Source organism: Coregonus lavaretus (genome assembly GCF_964263955.1).
Source record: "Coregonus lavaretus genome assembly, chromosome: 19".
Taxonomy (NCBI): Eukaryota; Metazoa; Chordata; class Actinopteri; order Salmoniformes; family Salmonidae; genus Coregonus; species Coregonus lavaretus.
In genome coordinates, this window is record NC_140006.1 from 6,640,640 (window position 1) to 6,661,764 (window position 21,125).

Here is a 21,125-nt window from a genome sequence, read left to right on the forward strand (position 1 = left end):
GAAATATCTCGTCGCTGTGGCCCCTAATGGGCTAATCATGTTTATATCTGATGCCTATGCTGGCAGAAGCAGCGATAAGTTTATCACCATGGACAGTGGGTTCCTAGACTATCTGAGGGCTGGTGATGAGGTCATGGCGGACCGTGGGTTCACCATTCGAGACTTGCTTGATGAGAGAAGGGTCAGTTTGAACATCCCTGCTTTCACCTACAGGCGCAATCAGTTGACCAATGAAGAGACGACACGCACCAGGCGAGTAGCCAATGTCCGCATACATGTGGAAAGAGCAATCCAGAGACTGAAGGTGTTTAAGATTTTATCCCAGAATGTTCCCATCAGCATGGCACCGAAACTGGACAACATCTTAACCATCTGTGCTGGCCTAGTTAACCTGAAGAGTCCACTGATCAGTGAGGTTTAGAATCTTGCCCTGTGTCCCTGTCTACCAACACCCAGCCATGTTGTTCATTAAATACAGATAAACACAACAAATACTGCGTGCATTGTATTTTTTAATATTATATATGAATATTTTCATAGTGATGTAATTGTGTGGGCTGCTTTTGTATTTTACTTTTTAATACCTGTTAAGATTAAACACGCAATCTTTCTTGTTGAAGCCATTTGTTTAGTTTCCTCAAAACAATTAATTAATCCAGTGTTATTTATGTACAGTATGAGCTTACTATGAATTATGAACTGTGTTAAAATAAATTGTAGCACTCTAAGGTTTGAAATTACATCAAACTTTATTTTCACTCAAACAGTAGGCACACTGATATATTGCACAGCATAAAGAGATCATGTAAACAATGGACATCTGTTGGCTCCTGTGGGCATGACCTAAATAAGGCAGTTTATTTTGGTTTTAAAATGCTGAGATATTTACTGCAGAACTGTAACCTTCCCTCAACAAAATCATCAACAATTTTCGGGAGCATGTGGGCAAAGTAGAATGTGCGCAGCCTTATGATATGCCCCTGGACAAAGCCTTGGTCGTAGGGTACTTCGATTTCTAGGTGCTCAGTTTTGTTCCAGATCACCAACTTGGAGTGCTGAAGCCCTGTGCAGTGCATCCCAATTTGTACCTGCATGTAGTAGCCTTTTGGACCATTGCAGGCAATATGGTAATCGACCCTATCTCCGTTTGCCACAGTTGTGATTTTGCAGTTCTTTGTTGCCAAGTGACTTGTTTCCCATCACAGGTGATTTGATCTCCAACAGAATGTCGTTGTTTATCACTCCATCGGTGATACCGTGTTCCCAAGCTAGCGTCGACATCGCTGTGTTTACACCGGCAGACGTTGTGCAAACAACTTCCGGCGGAAATGAAATGCATTTGTGTAGAGTTATGGCGCCACCCGGGATACAGCGCGTAAACTTGTCTATTATTGTATACAGATTGAGTCTATGTGACTTGTTAAACAAATGTTTACTCCTGAACGTATTTAGGCTTGCCATAACAAAGGGGCTGAATATTTATTCATTGAAGACATTTCAGCTTTTCATTTTTACATTATGGTGTATTGTGTGTAGGCCAGTGACAAAAACATTAATTCAGGCTGTAACACAACAAATTGCGGAAAAAGTCATTGATAGTTAGTAGTCAGACCACTGCTCTTCCGGTCCAGTTCGCCCTGTATCTCCTGATGAATGGACACACACCAGAATACACACCTTATTGTGATTGTTTTAAATTAAAATGGTCAATAAGAAACTAAAATTGCTTCTTTGCAAAGAGCAATTTCTCAAGCAAGAATTTTCCTAGGAATGTCTGGGACTGGTCTGAGTGAGGAGCCTAAATTGGACAAGCCTAATGGGAGGGAACTGTAACCTGAAAACTAGCTGTTATTGTCAGAGAGGTTTGAAACTCTGCTGTTGATTTATTAACTTATACCGCCCGGTGATGTCACCAAGCAGGCCAAAACTCCATCCCACCAAAACAGGCTGAATGTTAAGTGGCCTTTTATAACAGCTCTATCATCATTTTCACAGTATTATTCCAACCTCAGTGTGGAAATAAATATAAAACACAGGAACATTATGTTTTTGACTGCACTGGGCCTTTAAGCTAGTATCAAGGAAGTATCATGCAAATGAGGCCCTTGAAGACTAAAGCTGCTCATCCCCAATTCCAGGTGGAATTGTCACCTTATTGCTAACAGCATACAATCCTCTTAGATCTAGGGATAGCATAACGTGTAAGAGCAAGGGTTTGATTTGGGACCCAGGGAGTAAATGGGGCATCTCTAAATACAGTCAATTCCTTGGAGTCTCACCTGAACCTTGTTGTTCTTCTGTCTGATGGCTTCCTCCTTGTCCCTGATGTCCTGCTCCAAAGTGTACATCTCTCTACAACACCATTCACACACACACACACGCACACACACACACACACACACACACAGCTAGGTGAGAAGATGATATCAAATGATACGTTGCTATCCCCGCCAAGTACTTGGAGATTAGTAGTGGCTTGGTTGGAACACAAATGTGCACTCTCTGGGGGTCTGCGAGGTATAGATTGAGAAACAGCGCCCAAGCCATTGCTACAAGCTGCAACAGCTGAACAGCACATAATGCTTACATGTCATTAGGTTATCTGTGTATCCCAGTGTATTAAGGATAGAGTGCTGAAGAGGCAGTGTGAAGAGAACAGTGTTTACAAAACACACATCAAGGAAAACCACCATGGCATCACATAGGGGATCAGCTGAGGTGGAGAAACCAGGGAGAGTGTCTGTGTCCCAAACACCCGAGGCAACTAGAAGATATCTAAACCTATTGAGACCTCTCTTCACACTGGGCTAAGAAGCAAATTGCAGAATGAGCATACTCAGAGCCACTAAGCCCAGTGCTCCCATAAAATCTAGGATTCAACAAAGTGGTCACCCTGCCACATTTTTGGGATGGGGCTGGAGAAATGTAATCACTCACCCCTTTAATAAGATTCCCACTTTTAGAAGGAATGACAAACAAATATTTCCTCCTGGGAGAGGGGGTTAGGGTTAGAGGGGTTGAGGGCAGAGCTCACCTCTGTAGCTGGGCGATTTCCTGACTGATGTCATCCAGCTCTTTGATGCCTATCAGGTCAGCTGACCCTGTAGAACTGCTGCTGTCCTGAGGGTGGAGAGATGGAGAGAGAGGGTGAGGGGGAGGGATGGAGAGAGGGAGTGAGAGAGGGGGGAGAGGAGGGAGAGAGAGGGTGACAAAGGAGAGGGGTAAAGGGGTAAGAAGGGAAGGGATATGGGAGGAAGGGTAGATAATGGGGAGAGGGGGTAAAGAATGGGGGGGAGAGGGAGAAATTAGGGATGAAAAGAGGTAAGGAAAGGGATAGGGAAAGAGAGAAGAGTGAGTCAAGGAGGTCAGTTCTGCTCAGAGGGAGAGAGAGCTCACTAGGAGGAAGGAAGAGAGGAGGGAACGTCAAGCAGAGAGAGAGAGAGAGAGAGAGAGAGAGAGAGAGAGCTAGAGAGAGAGAGAGAGAGAGAGCGAGAGAGAGAGAGAGAGAGCTAGAGAGAGAGAGCCTCCACAGTAAACTGAATCAGCCCTACAGCCAGAGGTCATTATGAGGTGCAGACAGTGGTGTTATCACTCTAGACCACCACAAGGTTGCAGTGTTCGCCTTGTAAACAGTAACATCAAAGGTGAGGCTTGAAATCTGAGAAGACATTCATTCCTTCCTTGGCATTGGTAATAAATAAACAATACGTCATGATACACAACAGGAAATACATCTGATATTGTACAATGGGAATCATAGAATGGTGCTACTACAACACAACACATGCAGGGCAGCTAGCTACTCACTCTGCGTATGTGAGCTAATGCAGCGAGATCCGGTCCCACTCCAGACAATAATTCAAGGCAAGGCATCAATTCCCAAATATGCTCAGTGGAGGCAGCAGGCCTATGAACAGGGCAGATAGAGTTGGCTAAAGCACAAATTGGCAAGTAAAGGGATTTTAGAGAGAGTTTTAAATGCAGTACAGTAATGCTACAGATAGCAAGAGCTGGGGAGAGGTTGTAGAGTGAGGGATAAGGACAAGAAAGGGGAGAGGAGAGGGGTAAGGGGTTGGGGAGAAGGGGAGAGGGGGTAACTCACAGGAGTAGCGGCAGGGCCAGCCCACCCATTACGCAGGATTAGGCGACCGCCTAGGGAGGCAGATTGATGAGGGCGGCATTTTCTGATCTAAACTGACCAAAACCCACCTCCAACAACACATAACAAATCATATACACTACCCGTCAAAAGTTTTTGAACACCTACTCATTGAAGGGTTTTTCTTTATTTTTACTATTTTCTACATTGAAGAATAATAGTGAAGACATCAAAACTCTGAAATAGCAAACATGGAATCATGTAGTAACCAAAAAAGTGTTAAACAAATCAAAATGTATTTTATATTTGAGATTCTTCAAATAGCCACCCTTTGCCTTGATGACAGCTTTGCACACTCTTGGTATTCACTCAACCAGCTTCATGAGGTAGTCACCTGGAAGGCATTTCAATTAACAGGTGTGCCTTCTTAAAAGTTAATTTGTGGAATTTCTTTCCTTCTTAATGCGTTTGAGCCAATCAGTTGTGTTGTGACAATGTAGGGGTGGTATACAGAAGATAGCCCTATTTGGTAAAAGACCAAGTCGATATTATGGCACGAACAGCTCAAATAAGTAAAGAGAAAAGACAGTCCATCATTACTTTAAGACATGAAGGTCAGTCAATACGGAATATTTCAAGAACTTTGAAAGTTTCTTCAATGTGCAGTCGCAAAAACCATCAAGCACTATGATGAAACTGGCTCTCATGAGGACTGCAACAGGAATGGAAGACCCAGAGTTGCCTCTGCTGCAGAGGATATGTTCATTAGAGTTACCGCGCAGGGTGAAATGCGTACATCTTTTATTGAGTACTTACACACAGCAACAAAACGAAACGTGAAGTCCTCGGTCATAAACACAAACCTACACGGAACAAGATCCCACAAAAGACAAGTGCACAACAGGCTGCCTAAGTATGGTTCCCAATCAGAGACAACGAGCCACAGCTGTCTCTAATTGGGAACCACCCCGGCCAACATAGAAACACATAAACTAGAACAAGAACATAGAAAACGAAACATAGAACCTTAACACCCAGAAACTAACACAAAGAAACTAACACCCTGGCTCAACATATAAAAGTCCCCAGAGCCAGGGCGTGACAGTACCCCCCCCCCCCCCCCCCCCAAAGGCGCGGACTGCGACCGCGCCAACATAAACCCAACAGGGGAGGGGCCGGGTGGGCATTCCACCTTGGAGGCGGATCCGGCTCCGGGCGTGACCACCACCCTCTAACAACCGCCCCGTAGCGCCCCTGGTCTGGTCTGGCCCCGCTGGCTGGAGCTGGACTGGACATCGGTGGAGCGGATTGCTTAGGCTCCGGTGTGGAGCAGCTGACCGGTACCTGACCAGGCACGGGCTGTGCCGGACTGACGACGCGCACCACAGGCTTGGTGCGGGGAGCAGGAACGGGCCGGACCGGGCTGACGATGCGCACCACAGGCTTGGTGCGGGGAGCACGAATGGGCCGGACCGGGCTGACGACGCGCACCACTGGCTTGGTGCGGGGAGCAGGAACGGGCCGGACCGGGCTGACGATGCGCACCACTGGCTTGGTGCGGGGAGCAGGAACGGGCCGGACCGGGCTGGCGACGCGCACCATTGGCTTGGTGCGAGGGGCAGGAACAGGCGGGGCCGGCGACGCGCACCATTGGCTTGGTGCGAGGGACAGGAACAGGCCGGGCCGGGCTGGCGACGCGCACCACAGGCTTGGTGCGGGGAGCAGGAACGGGCCGGGTCGGGCTGGCGACGCGCACCATTGGCTTGGTGCGAGGGGCAGGAACAGGCCGGGTCGGGCTGGCGACGCGCACCATTGGCTTGGTGCGAGGGGCAGGAACAGGCCGGGCCGGGCTGGCGACGCGCACCACAGGCTTGGTGCGAGGGGCAGGAACAGGCCGGGCCGGGCTGGCGACGCGCATCACAGGCTTGGTGCGAGGGACAGGAACAGGCCGGACCGTACTGGGAACACACACCACTGGCCTTGTGCGGGGATCAGGAACGGGCCGGACCGGACTGGTAACACACCTCAGTACCTCTCGCCGTGCCTCTACACTCTCCCTCCCTCTAACGACCAATGTCCCCCATAACCTGGTGGCCTTCTCTCCTCGTCCAAAAACTCGCCCTGTATCTGCCTCCAGCAGCCCCGTCGTCCATGCCGTGTGCCCCCCAATTTTTTTATTGGGGGTGCCTCTCGTCTGTCCGACGACGACACTGTTGGCGCCGTACCTCCTCTCTCGCCAGGGCTTTAACTTTAGCCCATGGCCCTTTACCCGCGAACATGTCCTCCCAGGACCACCATTGGCCCACCTGGGCCATCGCCAACCTCTCCAGCTCCTTACCCGGCGTTTGCTCCTGGAAACGCTGCTTGGTCCTGTTTTGGTGGGATCTTCTGTCACGATCGTTATAATGATTGGACCAAGGCGCAGCGTGAAATGCGTACATCTTTTATTGAGTACTTACACACAGCAACAAAACAACAAAACGAAATGTGAAGTCCTCGGTCATAAACATAAACCTACACGGAACAAGATCCCACAAAAGACAAGTGCACAACAGGCTGCCTAAGTATGGTTCCCAATCAGAGACAACGAGCCACAGCTGTCTCTAATTGGGAACCACCCCGGCCAACATAGAAACACATAAACTAGAACAAGAACATAGAAAATGAAACATAGAACCTAACACCCAGAAACTAACACATAGAAACTAACACCCTGGCTCAACATATAAAAGTCCCCAGAGCCAGGGCGTGACACTGTTCAGAGGAGACTGTGTGAATCAGGCCTTCAAGGTCGAATTGCTGCAAAGAAACCACTACTAAAGGACACCAATAAGAAGAAGAGACTTGCTTGGGCCAAGAAACACGAGCAATGGATATTAGACCGGTGGAAATATGTTGATAGAACTGCTAAGACAGCAAAAACTAAAGAAATTGTAAGTGTTAGATAATACATATCACGAAAACAGCTGAATGTTGTCAAGCTTTAACATATCAAAATTGTGGCTACATTGACGGGGACCTGTTCAGGAAGTGGTTTCAGCACTTCATTAAGCATGCAGTGAAAGAGCGTCCTCTCCTTCTCCTCTTCGATGGACACAAGAGCCACATGGACCCGGAGGTGCTCGCGGCGGCACTAAGGGAAGGGGTTATACTTCTTTGTCTTCCACCACACTGCACCCATGTCCTGCAGCCGCTGGACATGGCATACTTTGGACCTTTAAAGGCTGAGTTCTCCAAGGTAGCTGGAGACCTCAGCCATTTTGACCACTCCTACATGGTAAACAAATCAGAATTTGCCAGAGTATTCCGCTAACCGTACCAGCGATGCAAGGACATGCGCTATGTGGTGGAAGGGTTTAAGAAGTGTGGCCTCTTCCCTTTTGACCCTTCAGCCATTGAAGGGTCCTGTTTAATGCCGTCTCGGTCCCTACCGGGTCCCACCACCGCCTCTCCTGGAACCAGCAGCACTGTGCCGTCCATCAGCACCTCCTCCCCAGTGACCACAGGAGGACCCTCAGCCCCTGCTCCAGTCCCAGCCCTAGCTCTAGAAGAGCACCCCCTAATAGAGGGGGGGCTGATAGCGAAGTACCTGGGGCACATTCTTATTGTCCTGAAGTATCGGCTGGACCGATACAGAAGACTCCCTGTGGTCGCCACATGCCTCACCGGGGAGGAATACACGCGCCAGTGGCAGGAGAGGGGTGAGAAGGAGAGGGCCGAGGCAGAGGAGAAAGAGTGTCGGGCAGCCCTCAGAACACAGAGGGCACAGGAGAGGGCTGCCATGGATGAGACCATTGACGCCATCGCCTCTGCTGGACCCCCTGCTGACAACTGCATCACCATTGCCAGTGTCTCCCAAATTATGAGACATTTTTTGGTTACAACACTGAATATGTTGGTGAAGAACCATTTTTTAAGAGTCCACAGGAGGGCGCACCGGGCTACGCAATGAAAAGCAAGTCATTATTTTTTACCGGAAGGCTAGCCAACTAGTCAACTATCTTGTAAACAATTCAGTGGTGTGTGTCTCTTTTTTGAACAAAATTAAACGGATATATCTTGTAATTGAACAAAATAGTAAGGTGGCCAATAACTGGGGATCGTATGCCGATAATACGGGATGTATTTATTTGCTAAACCGCTTATCAAAAAGTTGATAGTAGTATTTCCACTGAAATGTCAAACATGCTAATTTCTAACACCAATAATCACATAACATTGATGGCTTGATCACAAGATAACACTGTTGAAGGTAATATATTTCTTAAACGCTGTTGAATATGCCGATAATACGGGGTTCCACGCTACGATTTGAATATGACATGTTAACAAACACCATATCCTAAAAACATGCCAGGTCAAAATAAAATGGACAATATGGAATGAAATTAGGCTACTCACGACTGCTGTCTGGGAGTTTCAGTCCGTGGGCTAAATTGTCATAAATCAGTGATTTAAATTGTAGGCCTATTCTTAAATGTTTGATGAGCTGATCATAGCGAAGAAGAAAATGCTTCTTCATTTCCCGCTGTGTAAACACATTGATTCTCATTACAAATAGTTCAAAATAACTCCTGATAAACTTGGGTAGCTGATATGCAGACCTTAAATAGCCAAAACGATTTGTCTTAAGCTTTGATTTTACAAAGGTACGGCATGGATGGGCATTCATAAAATTGCATTGCGGGCCGACACTGTAGGCTACACTATTCTAGTTTTGCTGGGATTTTTGTTGGTTCGCCTAGGATGGCAGAACGACCAGGACCGGGCCTGGTTAGTGGTGGCTGTCCTTTCGGACGGGGGGATCATGTCAGGAGTAAGGGTCTGAGGAGGGGAGAGTGGTGAGGACATGGAGCTAGAGGTGAGGGAGTGACTTACAGACACAGGGGTGGTGGTCCTCTCGGACGGGGGTATCATTTCGGGAGTGAGGGTCTGGGGAGGGACCAGTCCATTGGTGACCTTCTGCTGGATCAGCCACATGGCCAGAGAGAAATGCTCTCTAGAAGGCTTTCCTGTCTGCTTGGTGTCAGCCAGGCCCCTAGGAACAAGGTTAATTACATGACATTACATTACTGCACTCTAGACAGCTTCCCTGTCTGCATGGTGTCAGCCAGGCCCCTGGTAACCAATATCAATTACATTACATGACATTGTAGTCAAGTTAAAAGGTACTGTGTACAGGGCCGGATTAATGCAGTGGCTTACAGGGGCTGGCCCCTGGCCCAAGCCCGCTCTCAATGTTCAAAATACACCAAAGAGCTACATTTTGCCACAGAGGATCAATCGTCTTCTTGGGTATGACGCTACAAGCTTGGCACACCTGTATTTGAGAGGTTTCTCCCATTCTTCTCTGCAGATCTTCTCAAGCTCTGTCAGGTTGGATGGGAGAGCATCGCTGCACAGCTTCCAGGAATAGTGTACCGATCCTTGCGACATGGGACTGTGCATAATCATGCTGAAACATGAGGTGATGGCGGCGGATGAATGGCACAATGGGCCTCAGGATCTCGTCATGGTATCTCATTGAAATTGCCATCGATAAAATGCAATTGTGTTCCTTGTCCGTAACTTATGCCTGCCTATACCATACCCCCACATCCACCATGGCTCACTCTGTCCACAAAGTTGACATCAGCAAACTGCTCGCCCACATGACGCCATACACGCTGTCTGTCATTGGCCCGGTACAGTTGTAACCGGGATTCATCAGTGAAGAGCACACTTCTCCAGTGTGCCAGTGGCCATCGAAGGTGAGCATTTGCCCACTGAAGCCAAACTACAGTCAGGTCAAGACCATGGTAAGGACGAAAAGCACGCAAATTAGCTTCCCTGAGACGGATTCTGATAGTTTGTGCAGAAATTATTTGGTTGTGCAACCCCACAGTTTCATCAGCTGTCCGGGTGGCTGATCCCGCAGGTGAAGAAGCCGGATGTGGAGGTTATAGGCTGGCGTGGTTACACATGGACTGCAGTTGTGAGGCTGGTTAGACGTACTGCCAAATTCTCTAAAACGTCATTGGAGGCAGCTTATGGTAGAGAAATGAACATTCAATTCTCTGGCAACAGCTCTGGTGGATATTGCTGCAGTCACTATGCCAATTGCACGCTCCCTCAAAACATCTGTGGCATTGTGTTGTGTGGCAAAACTGCACATTTTAGAGTGGCCCTTTATTGTCCCCAGCACAAGGTGCACCTGTGTAATGATCATGCTGTTTAATCAGCTTCTTGATATGCCACACCTGTCAGGTGGATGGATTATCTTGGCGAAGGAGAAATGCTAAATAACAGGGATGTAAACAAATTTGGGCACAGAATTTGCAGAAATAGCTTTTGTGCGTATGGAAAATGTCTGGGATATTTTATTTCAGCTCATGAAACATGGGACCCACACTTTACACGTTGCGTTTATATTTTTGTTCAGTGGAAATTGTGGAAATCCCACAACAGGGAGGGATCGAGGGTATCCCTCACTGGGACCCTGCACCATTCCTCCGGACAGTACCCCTCCCACTCCACGAGGTACTGAAGGCCCCCCAAACGACGCCTCGAATCCAGGATGGAACAGACGGAGTACGCCGGGGCCCCCTCAATGTCCAGAGGAGGCGGAGGAACCTCCCGCACCTCAGACTCCTGGAGCGGACCAGCCACCACCGGTCTAAGGAGAGACACATGAAACGAGGGGTTAATACGGTAATCAGGGGGGGTAATAACCTATAGGTAACCTCGTTGATTCTCCTCAGGACTTTGAACGGCCCCACAAAACGCGGGCTCAGCTTCAAGCAGGCGGAGGGGCAGATTCCGGGTCGAGAGCCAGACCCGATCACCCAGTACGAAGACCGGGGCCTCACTGCGGTGACGGTCAGCATTGGCCTTCTGACGACGCAAGGCGCGTTGGAGGTGGACGTGGGCAGCGTCCCACATCTCCTCCACGCGCCAAAACCAGTCATCCACCACAGGAGCCTCGGTCTGGCTCTGGTGCCACGGTGCCAGAACCGGTTGGTAACCTAAAACACATTGGAATGGTGTTAGGTTAGTGGAGGAGTGACGGAGAGAGTTCTGGGCATATTCGGCCCATGGCAAGAACACCGACCACTCCCCCGGCCGGTCCTGGCAGTAGGACCGCAGGAACCTACCCACATCCTGATATACCCGTTCCACCTGCCCATTAGACTCGGGGTGGAAACCAGAGGAAACCGAGACCCCCAGACGTTCCATGAACGCCTTCCAGACCTTGGATGTGAACTGGGGACCTTGGTCAGGCACTATATCCTATGGTACCCCATAGTGCCGTTAGACGTGTGTAAACAGGGCCTCCGCAGTTTGCAGGGTCGTGGGGAGACCGGGCAGAGGAAGGAGGCGGCAGGCCTTGGAAAAGCGGTCCACAACGACCAGGATGGTGGTGCTACCTTGGGAGAGGGGAAGATCAGTCAGGAAATCAACACTCAGGTGAGACCATGGTTGTTGTGGAACTGGTAAAGGTTGTAACTTACCTGCTGGGAGGTGCCTAGGTGCCTAACTCTGGGCGCACACCGAGCAGGAGGAGACATACACCCTCACGTCCTTAGCCAAGGTAGGCCACCAGTACTTTCCGGTCAGGCAGCGCACTGTACGACCGATACCTGGGTGACCATAGGAGGGTGACGTGTGTGCCCAGTAGATCAGACGATCACGGATAAGAGCAGGCACGTACTGCAGCCCAGCTGGACACTGAGGTGGAGATGGCTCTGTGCGTAATGCCTGCTCTATATCCACGTCCATCGCCCATATTACCGGCACCACAAGGCAGGAGATCGGGAGTATGGGGGTGTTGTCTCTGGGCCTCTCCTCTGTGTCATACAGCCATGACAATGCGTCTGCCTTCACGTTCTTCATAGCCGGGATGTAAGATAGTGTGAAATCAAACCGGGTGAAGAATAGGTTACGGTGGTCCGTCCAGACGAGGAAAGGGTGTTTTGCCCCAGTGCCTCCACACGGTCAGGGCTCGGACAACAGCCAACAGCTCTCGATCACCAACGTCGTATTTCTGCTCCGCCGGGCTGAGCTTCTTAGAGAAGAAGGCACAGGGGCAGAGCTTGGGTTGCGTGCCCGAGTGTTGAGATAGGACAGCGCCTATCCCTACCTCGGACGCATCCACCTCCACTACGAACGGTAGTGATGGATCGGGGTGGGCCAGTACCGGGGCTGAGGTGAACAGACCCCTCAGGTTACTGAAAGGCCTGTCAGCCTCAGCAGACCAGTGGAGCCAGGACGGCCCACCCTTCAACAGAGATATAATGGGAGCTGCGACCTTGCCAAAGCCCTGGATAAACCTCTGATAGTAGTTGGCGAAGCCAAGAAAGTGCTGCACCTCCTTAACCGTGATGGGAGTCAGCCAATTACGCACGGCTGAAATGCGATCTCCCTCCATCTCCACACCTGAGGTGGTAATGCGGTATCTGAGGAAGTAGACAGACTGCTGGAAAAACAGAAACTTCTCTACCTTGGTATAAAGGTCATTTTCCAATAGTCGGGCCAACACTTTGCGAACCAGGGACACATGCTTGGGCGCGTAGCAGACTACACCAGAATATCATCAATGTGGACCACTACACCACGACCAAGCATGTACCGAAACACCTCGTTCAGAAAGGACTGGAAGACGGATGGAGCATTCATCAAACCGCAGGGCATCACCAGGTATTTATAATGCCCCGTAGTTGTGCTGAATGCTGTCTTCCACTCATCCCCCTTTCGGACACGCACCAGGTTGTACGCACTCCTGAGATCTAATTTGGTGAAGAGAAGAGAAGAAGAAGAGCGCCCCATGCATTGACTCGATCACTGAAGGAATGAGGGGGAGAGGATAACTAAATCTTTATTATCTCCTTGTTCAGTGATCGATAATCAATGCAAGGGTGCAGACCGCTGTCTTTCTTCTTCACAAAAAAGAAACTAGAGGAGGCGGGTGAAGTGGAGGGACGTATATACCCCTTGCACAGGGATTCGGTGACGTATGTTTTCATAGCCTCCGTTTCAGCCTGTGACAGGGGATACACATGACTCCTGGGAGGCACAGCGTCTACCCGGAGGTTTATCGCGCAATCCCCTGCCTGATGAGGTGGTAACTTGGTCGCCTGCGTTTTAGAAAACGCGTGCTCCAAATCTAGGTATTCGGTGGAAATGCGCACGTGGAGGTACTGTCTGGACTTTCCACCGTGGTTGCACCAACGGAAACAACTAGACACCTACCCTGACACTCTCGCGACCACCCCGTAAGAACCCTCTGCGGCCATGAGAAGATTGGGTTGTGGAGTGCGAACCAAGGAATACCTAATACCACAGGGAAAGCAGGAGACTCAATAATAAAAAAAGTGACTTTCTCGCAATGAGTCTCGTGGGTAATCATGGTGACTGGTGCTGTAACTTCCCTAACAAACCCGGACCCTAATGGTCGACTATCAAGTGCTCTGATGGGGAGTGGATGGATAGGGGAACCAATGAAATGCCTAGACAGTGTGAGAATGCCCTGTCCATAAAGTTCCCAGCTGCGCCTGAATTGACTAGTGCCTGGGGAACTACCATGTGATCAGGAAAGTCGATGGGTAGGGTACAGTGCGCAGCAGAGGGCTCTGATTGAGTGTGGGTGTTCGATACCTGGGGTGATGCGAGAGTGCCCTGCCTGCCGCCTCCAGACCCAAAAGAACGCTGATGACAACGTGCAGTGTAATGTCCCTTCGTGCCACCAGAGTGACACTGGCGCTGTCGTCTCGGATAGCGGTTCCACCCAGCTCCATCAGCTCGGGATCCAAGTCGGCCAGGGTGGGAACGGGCAGACCCCCTCCAGGACGTCCTCTGGCTGCCAGCAGGTTGTCCAAACGGATGCGTGAAGGACAACGTGGTGTCCCGGCAGGCTAGCTCCCTTCGGATGTCCTCCCCCAGATGGCACAAGAAGTGGTCGATAAGGGCCCGCTCGTTCCACCTGGACCCAGCTGCTAGAGTCCGAATCTCCAAGGTGAAGTCCTGCGCAGTCCTCTTCCCCTGCCTCAGGTGGGCCAGCCGCTCACCCGCCTCTCGACCTTCGGGCGGGTGATCGAAGACAGCCCGAAAGAGGCAAGCAAACTCCCCGTAGTTGTCCAACGCGGCTCCTCCTTCGTTCCAGACCGCGTTGGCCCACTCCAGGGCTTTCCCCGAGAGGCAGGAGTCGAGGGCGGACACCTTCTCCCGCTCCGATGGGGCCGGCCTGATGCTGGAAAAGTAGAGCTCCAGTTGGAGGAGGAATCCTTGGCAGAGAGCAGCTGTCCCGTCGAACTCCCGTGGTCGGGATATATGGATCCCTCTGGGTGCTGGGGTGTGGGTGGCTGGATCCGGTTGCCCAGCTGGTCTCGATAGACCGGGTCCTCTCTTCTCCAAGCGTTGGACAACCTGAAGAACCCGATCCATCGTTTCTCCCAAGCTGGCTAGCATCGTTGAATGCTCCTGGACCCGTGCCATGACTCCAGGCATGAGCTCCTCTCCCGCTGACTCCATAGCGGGTGGGTGATTCTGTGAGAGTGTGATTTGAAGGAGTCAGGCGCAGGAGGGTAAATCACAGAATACAGAATTTATTCCGTAGTACACAGTTACACTGGATAGCGTCAACAGTCCAGGGCGCAAAACAGGCGCACTGGAAGAAATACAGGCACACAGGGACAATATACCCCGGCAATACAAAGTACAGGTAGCTCCACCGAGCTACACTCATCTCACATGAAACAATCTCCCACATGGACAAGGGGGCAGAGGGAACACTTATACATGTACTAATGAGGGGAATATGAACCAGGTGTGTGTAATTGACAAGACAAGACAAATGGAATGATGAGCAGTGGCGGCTCCTGAAAAAATTCTCAGGGGGGGCAATTTTTCTGATGATTTAGGTGACCTACACACATTTTAAAAAAGATATGTCCAGCAACAACATGAAGACAGGGGCAGCATATAAGTCAATACCAGAAGCATTTATTGACTGATCTCAAAAGTGTTGGCTTACCAGGGTTGGTGGAGCCCTCAGTTTCATCTTTGCCTCGCAAAGCTAACTCAAACACTCCGCAAAACTTCACACACTGGATTAGCCGGCTGAGGATGTGGCGGTTCTTGCTAATGTCGTAGTAAATATATTTGTTATAGTGAATATGGAATATGATATGTTGAGTAAAATGTTGTGCTAAGATCTATTTAGGTCAGGAGCTGGTTATAAGTTCTGTTCCTATCCAATAACAATGGACAAAAGGGTCCTATCTTGTCAGCCTTGTCAGCAGGTGGCCAAGGACAACACCCACGCCATAGGCCTCTCAGTTCTTCCAACTCACGAGTTCTTGCTCTGAGGACACACACACACACACACACAAACACACACACACACACACATCATCACTGTTAAACACACACACACACACACACACACACACACACACACATCATCACTGTTAAACACACACACACACACACACACACAAATCCCCTCTCTTAGGCTGAACATTTGAAGACAGAGAACCCGACTCAGAGCCAATGCAACAGTGACAGTAGCCTGGAGGGGACCTCGCCCAACTCATCAGGACCAATCAGAAGATCAGAACTACTAGATTCAACCTACTTCATTTATTGCATAAAATGTCTGCACACAATGTTTTGGGGCTCTCTTCAGATAATAATAATAATAATAATAATATGCCATTTAGCAGACAATTTTATGCAAAGCGACTTACAGTCATGCGTGCATACATTTTTGTGTATGGGTGGTCCCGGGGATCGAACCCACTACCTTGGCGTTACAAGCGCCATGCTCTACCAGCTGAGCTACAGAAAGTGGATACTCATGGATGCGCATCGCAATTGTAAAATGTCAACACAATTGGAGACACCACGTCATTTTTGGAGACATGTTATTGACAGTAAACTATTGTAGATGCGACTGCTAACTAAATAAAACATTTTAGCTGGCTAGCTAATCATCTTAGCTAAATGTGGGGCAAACAATTCAGTTATTTACCGTTAATTTGAGGGATTGGGGTGAAAGAAATCGAGTTACATAGTGATACTTTACGATATACTGTATTGACAATATCGCAATATTTTAGCGCTAGTTGGCTGTACCTGCACCAAAACACCATTATTGTTCCTTCATAGCTTGTTCTCAATCTTTTCACATTGGGAGCCAATTTGTTTTCAGCACTTTTATTTCCATGACTGATCAAAACTCGTTCTCATGGCTTTCTGATCCCTCTGCAACAGACATATGGTGCGCAATAAAATCACAGCATCGAATCGCAATACGTATAGAATCATGAGACTCGCAATGCTGATGCATATATCTTATCGTGAGGTTCCTGGCAATTCCCAGCCCAAGTTCATTTGCCACAACAAATCTCTTCGCTAGCAAACGCGATGTCTTCTCCAAAACGGCAATGTGTCTCCAGCAATGTTTACTTTTTTGACGTTCTATGGCATCTCCACTTTCCAAGCATATATGACCACATGTAATATTTTGGTAAGTGATGCAAATAGTGAACTATGTAGGGCCAGGATGTAAAATATATGTAGCTGCAGCAATTTCTCTTATCTGATATGGTAAGTAATGGGGCTTAATTTATAGCTCCCTAAGAGTTTGACGAACGTGTCCGTGCACGCGATTCCAGATATCTTTACCTCTGAATAAACTGCCTTTATTATACCATATCCACCCTGTCCAAAGTCTCTACTTGGTCTCAGTTCTCCAGTAAACTTGTGATTATCAACACTAACCTCATCGTTGTGGCGGCGGACAGCTAGCCTGTATCCCTCATCAAGTTGAGTGGCAATGTTATTTTTCCGTTCGTACCAATTTTTGGAAAATCCTCGGGTGTAGGACTTTCCGCCTTTAGTAGAAACCTGTTGAATTATTAAATTTGGTCTGGGAGGTCCTAATTGTTTCGTTGCCAATTTATCTTCATTTGTTCGCCGACAAAAAGGAACTTCTTTCAAAGACACAATCCGCTCTTTTCTCAGTTACGTTCATGGTTACGTTACGTTACGTATGACGAAAGCACGTAAGTGCAAGCCCTCAGACACCCATAGAGATTGTATTGAAGGCTCTGAAATTTGAAAAAAATAGATTTTACATTAGAGGCTATGAGAGACTTCTGGGCGATTTTCAACCTGACTGAAATCGCCCCAAAAGGGGGGGGAGCCATTTGAAGCACGACTTTAGCCTGATTCGACATTTAGTGGCAGTGTGGCACTGTGGCAGATCAGACGTATAGATTACAACACTGATAACTACTGTTGCCGTGATATAATTGATTAGAAAAAAAATCCCTTCCTTTTCCCGTTTGGCAGTGCGTCGCCCATATCGCCCTATTGAACAGGCCGCCCCTGATGATGAGATATGGAGCGGCAGTGGCTAGAAGGCCGATGACGACCAACGCCGAAGCCTGCCTGAACAAGGAGGGGAGGCAGCTTCGGAGGAAGTCGTGACACATATGCTTTTTTTTATTATTATTGTTTTTTAGAGAAAGAAACATTTGAATTAGAAAAGACCTTGAACAGGCTTCAAAGTGAACATAAAAATAAAGGAAAACTGACTGATACTAAATGAAAAACAAAAATAACAAAATAAAACTAGATCAAATTTACTCTGAAAACATAGAAAAAGCTTTGATATTTACTAAACAGAAATATTACGATAGTGGCCCAAACGCCCAGAAATTAATAACATTTAGACTGAGAAAACAAAGTAAAAAGGCCAACATACCAAGAATTAAAGATACCAACTCAGAAATCCTCACCAAAAGAACCGAAAAAGCTAATACATTTGTCAAATACTACAGAGGTACAAGAATCTAACAGAGAAAATTCAAAAATACTTAAATAAAATAAAACTCCCTGAAGTGACAGACTAACAAAATGCAAAGTGAACTAAACCAATAACTGAAGAACTGACAGATACCATTCAAAAAACAGAACATTTCAAATGCTCAGGTAGTGACGGATACACTAATGAATTCTATAAGGAATTCAAACAAGACATAGTACCTTTCTTATGTGAAGCCCTCAACAGCAGAAAGTACGCACCAACCTGGAACTCAGCTATTATTACTGTTATTCATAAAGACAATAAAGATCCAGCAGAAAGTTCATAGTATCGACCAATATCATTGCTGAACGGCGACCAACAATTGCTTACCGTAATTTTTGGACTATAAGCCGCGCCTTTTTCCCATTTTTCGACCCTGCGGCTTATATAACGGTGCGGCTAATCTATGGATTTTTACAGCTAACGGCCACTAGAAGACCTCCTAAATCTATGGATTTTACAGGTTACAGTCCACCAACTTTAACTCTATGGGCTCTATGACCGGTCCGCGCCCCCCACCTTTAAGCGGCGGCTCCAGCAGGAAAAGCTGGAGGCCGGAAAAGAGTGAGACAGGTAGCGCGCAAAAGTAAAAGTGGAACCAAGAGTGGTACGAGAGACAGAACGAGAGACAGAACGAGAGCAAGACAGACAGACATTACGAGAGCGAGACAGTTTGTCTCTTTCCCGACAATCCCCTCTGTGCACGAACCCTTACATATGGTAATTAAGCATTAAAACACCTGCGGCTTATAGTCCAGTGCGGCTTATATATGTACACATCATTCAATATCATTCAATTTAGCTGCTGCGGCTTATACTCTGGTGCGCCTTATAGTGCGGAAAATATGGTACATCAATTATTGCAAAGAGATTAAGAAATATAATCCCAGATATCATAATCTCTGACCAAATGGGACCAAACAGACTTCTGAGCGATAATGTTAGGCGGCCGTTTAATGTAATGGAACACACACTCAAGAAAAAACATCAACTGCTTATGCTAACTTTAGCTGCAGAGAAAGCCTTTGACAAGGTGTCATGGCCTTTCATCTTCGAAACATGTTTAAAAAAAAAAAAATTATGAAACTTTCCTGAACTGGCTACCAGTTATGTACAAAACACCAAATGCCAGAATAAGACAGGGAGATCCTCTGTCACCCTTAATCTTCATTTTAAGCATGGAACCGAACATATAAGAAACAATCTGAAAATACAAGGTCTACAGATCGATTTGGAACACAAATTAGCTGTGTACGCAGATGATGTGATTCCCTATTTAACAAACATACCTCAGTCCGTTCCTGCCACTATGGATGAAATAAAACAATACAGTGTCGTATCTGGATACAGACTAAATACAGGGGAAACAGAAGCAATGAAGGTAGGTCAACCAATATCCCAAGACATCAAAACTCATGGATACATGTGCGTGTGAATGCGTGCATGTATTTGAATGTAGGAGTGCAAGTGTGTGTATGTAAGAGTGGGTGCGTGTCTGTGTGTGTTTGTGTGTGTGTGTGTGCGTGCGTGCGTGAGAGAAAGAGAGAAAATGAGATTGAGAGTGTGTGTGTGTGAGTGAAGACGGTGAAAACGCAATGCAGATAGGGATGCCAGGACGCCAACACCACGCATATGAGATATAACAAACAAAAAACAAGTACACAAAAAGGAAAATAATAACACTTCAGATAAATGTCCACTGCCCAAGCCAACGCCAAACAAAGGATACCTTGTTTTTGCTTGATTTTTTTTTACTGTATCTATTCTTTTTGTAATGATTATTATTCTTTCTTAGAGTCAACAATGACTTGTACCACATAAACCAATGATATTGTCTTATGAAATACTGACTGTTGGCCTGTTTAGGTAAAACAAATGTTTTGTGTGATTCTGTTGTGATCTAAAACCACCAAATAAAACATATATTTTTTTTATAAACGTTTTTGGACGAAAGGGTTCTCTGACGATTCTATAAAAGGCAAGAAGGATTCTTTGAAAGGCAGGAAGGGTTCTACATAGAACCCTTCTGAATCTGAATAAGCTTTTTTATTGTAATTGTTGTTCTTTCTTTTAAATAGTACCTGAGCATTAGTGTTTACCTCAGTGCTCAAATATTAACATCAACTGTAGCTATATGGAAATATTTGTGCATACAGTGAGTTCGAAAGTATTGGGACAGTGACACCTTTTTTGTTGTTTGGCTCTGTACTCTAGCACTTTGGATTTGAAATGATACAATGACTATGAGGTTAAAGTACAGACTGTCAAGCTTGTGACTCTACACATTTCTTGGATGCATTTGCTGTTTGTTTTGGTTGTGTTTCAGATTATTTTGTGCCCAATATAAATAAATGGTAAATAATGTATTGTGTCATTTTGGAGTCACTTTCATTATAAATAAAAAATATAATATGTTTCTAAACACTTCTACATTAATGTGGATGCTACCATGATTACGTATAATCCTGAATGAATTGTGAATAATGATGAGTAAGAATGTTACAAAGGCATAAATATCAAGAAGATATTTAACACTTAGTTGGAGATTTGATACAAAGTATTTAATACATACGGTACCGGGTTCGCATAACAAGCGGCACGTGTGTTGCCTCTTATCATCCAAAATACTAGACAAAGAAAATATCTCTCTTCTTATAGTCCCTGTTACATATTGCTTCAACAACATCTGGTAACCATCAGTGGGCACTCCCCACCCTGATGGTATCACCTTGTACCCAAGGCAGGATATTCCATCTATCAATCATTCTAAGAGAAACACTAGTAAGCTCCCTCGACATACTGGAATCCTTGGCATTTAGACTCTGTGGCGCCAAGAGTTACCTATCTAACAGATTTAACTTTGTTCCTACAACACTGTGAAAAGACGTCATATCAAATGGTGAGAGATTAGCATGTCTGGTGGGTATATTTGTGCATCTAACTTTTTTTTTTGGGGGGAAAAAATCATTCTGATTGGCTCCTAATGTTGCCAATTTGTATGTGGGAGCCTTTGAAAGAGACAATGTGTTTTATTTTTTATTTTTATTAATTGACGGAAATACCAGTTGATATAAATACATTTGACTGGTCATGCTTATCAGTCTATAGGGTAATTTACATAATTTTGTGGAATTAAATTGCAGTGTATAGGCTACAGTATATTCGTTATGTATCTTA

At 46.9% G+C, this 21,125-nt stretch overlaps 1 protein-coding gene across 1 annotated transcript in view; it reads right to left on the reverse strand.

Moving 5' to 3' along the window:
- The window catches only part of LOC311146922 (uncharacterized protein), a gene marked incomplete at both ends in the record, with an annotated part of 99,977 nt that overhangs the window by 50,014 nt on the left and 28,838 nt on the right, over positions 1-21,125 (reverse strand). The window contains 3 exons of the mRNA XM_084183543.1: positions 2,280-2,352; positions 3,035-3,120; positions 8,978-9,137. Coding sequence (XP_084039669.1) covers positions 2,280-2,352; positions 3,035-3,120; positions 8,978-9,137 — 319 coding nt within the window. The remainder of the gene's footprint in view (positions 1-2,279; positions 2,353-3,034; positions 3,121-8,977; positions 9,138-21,125) is intronic.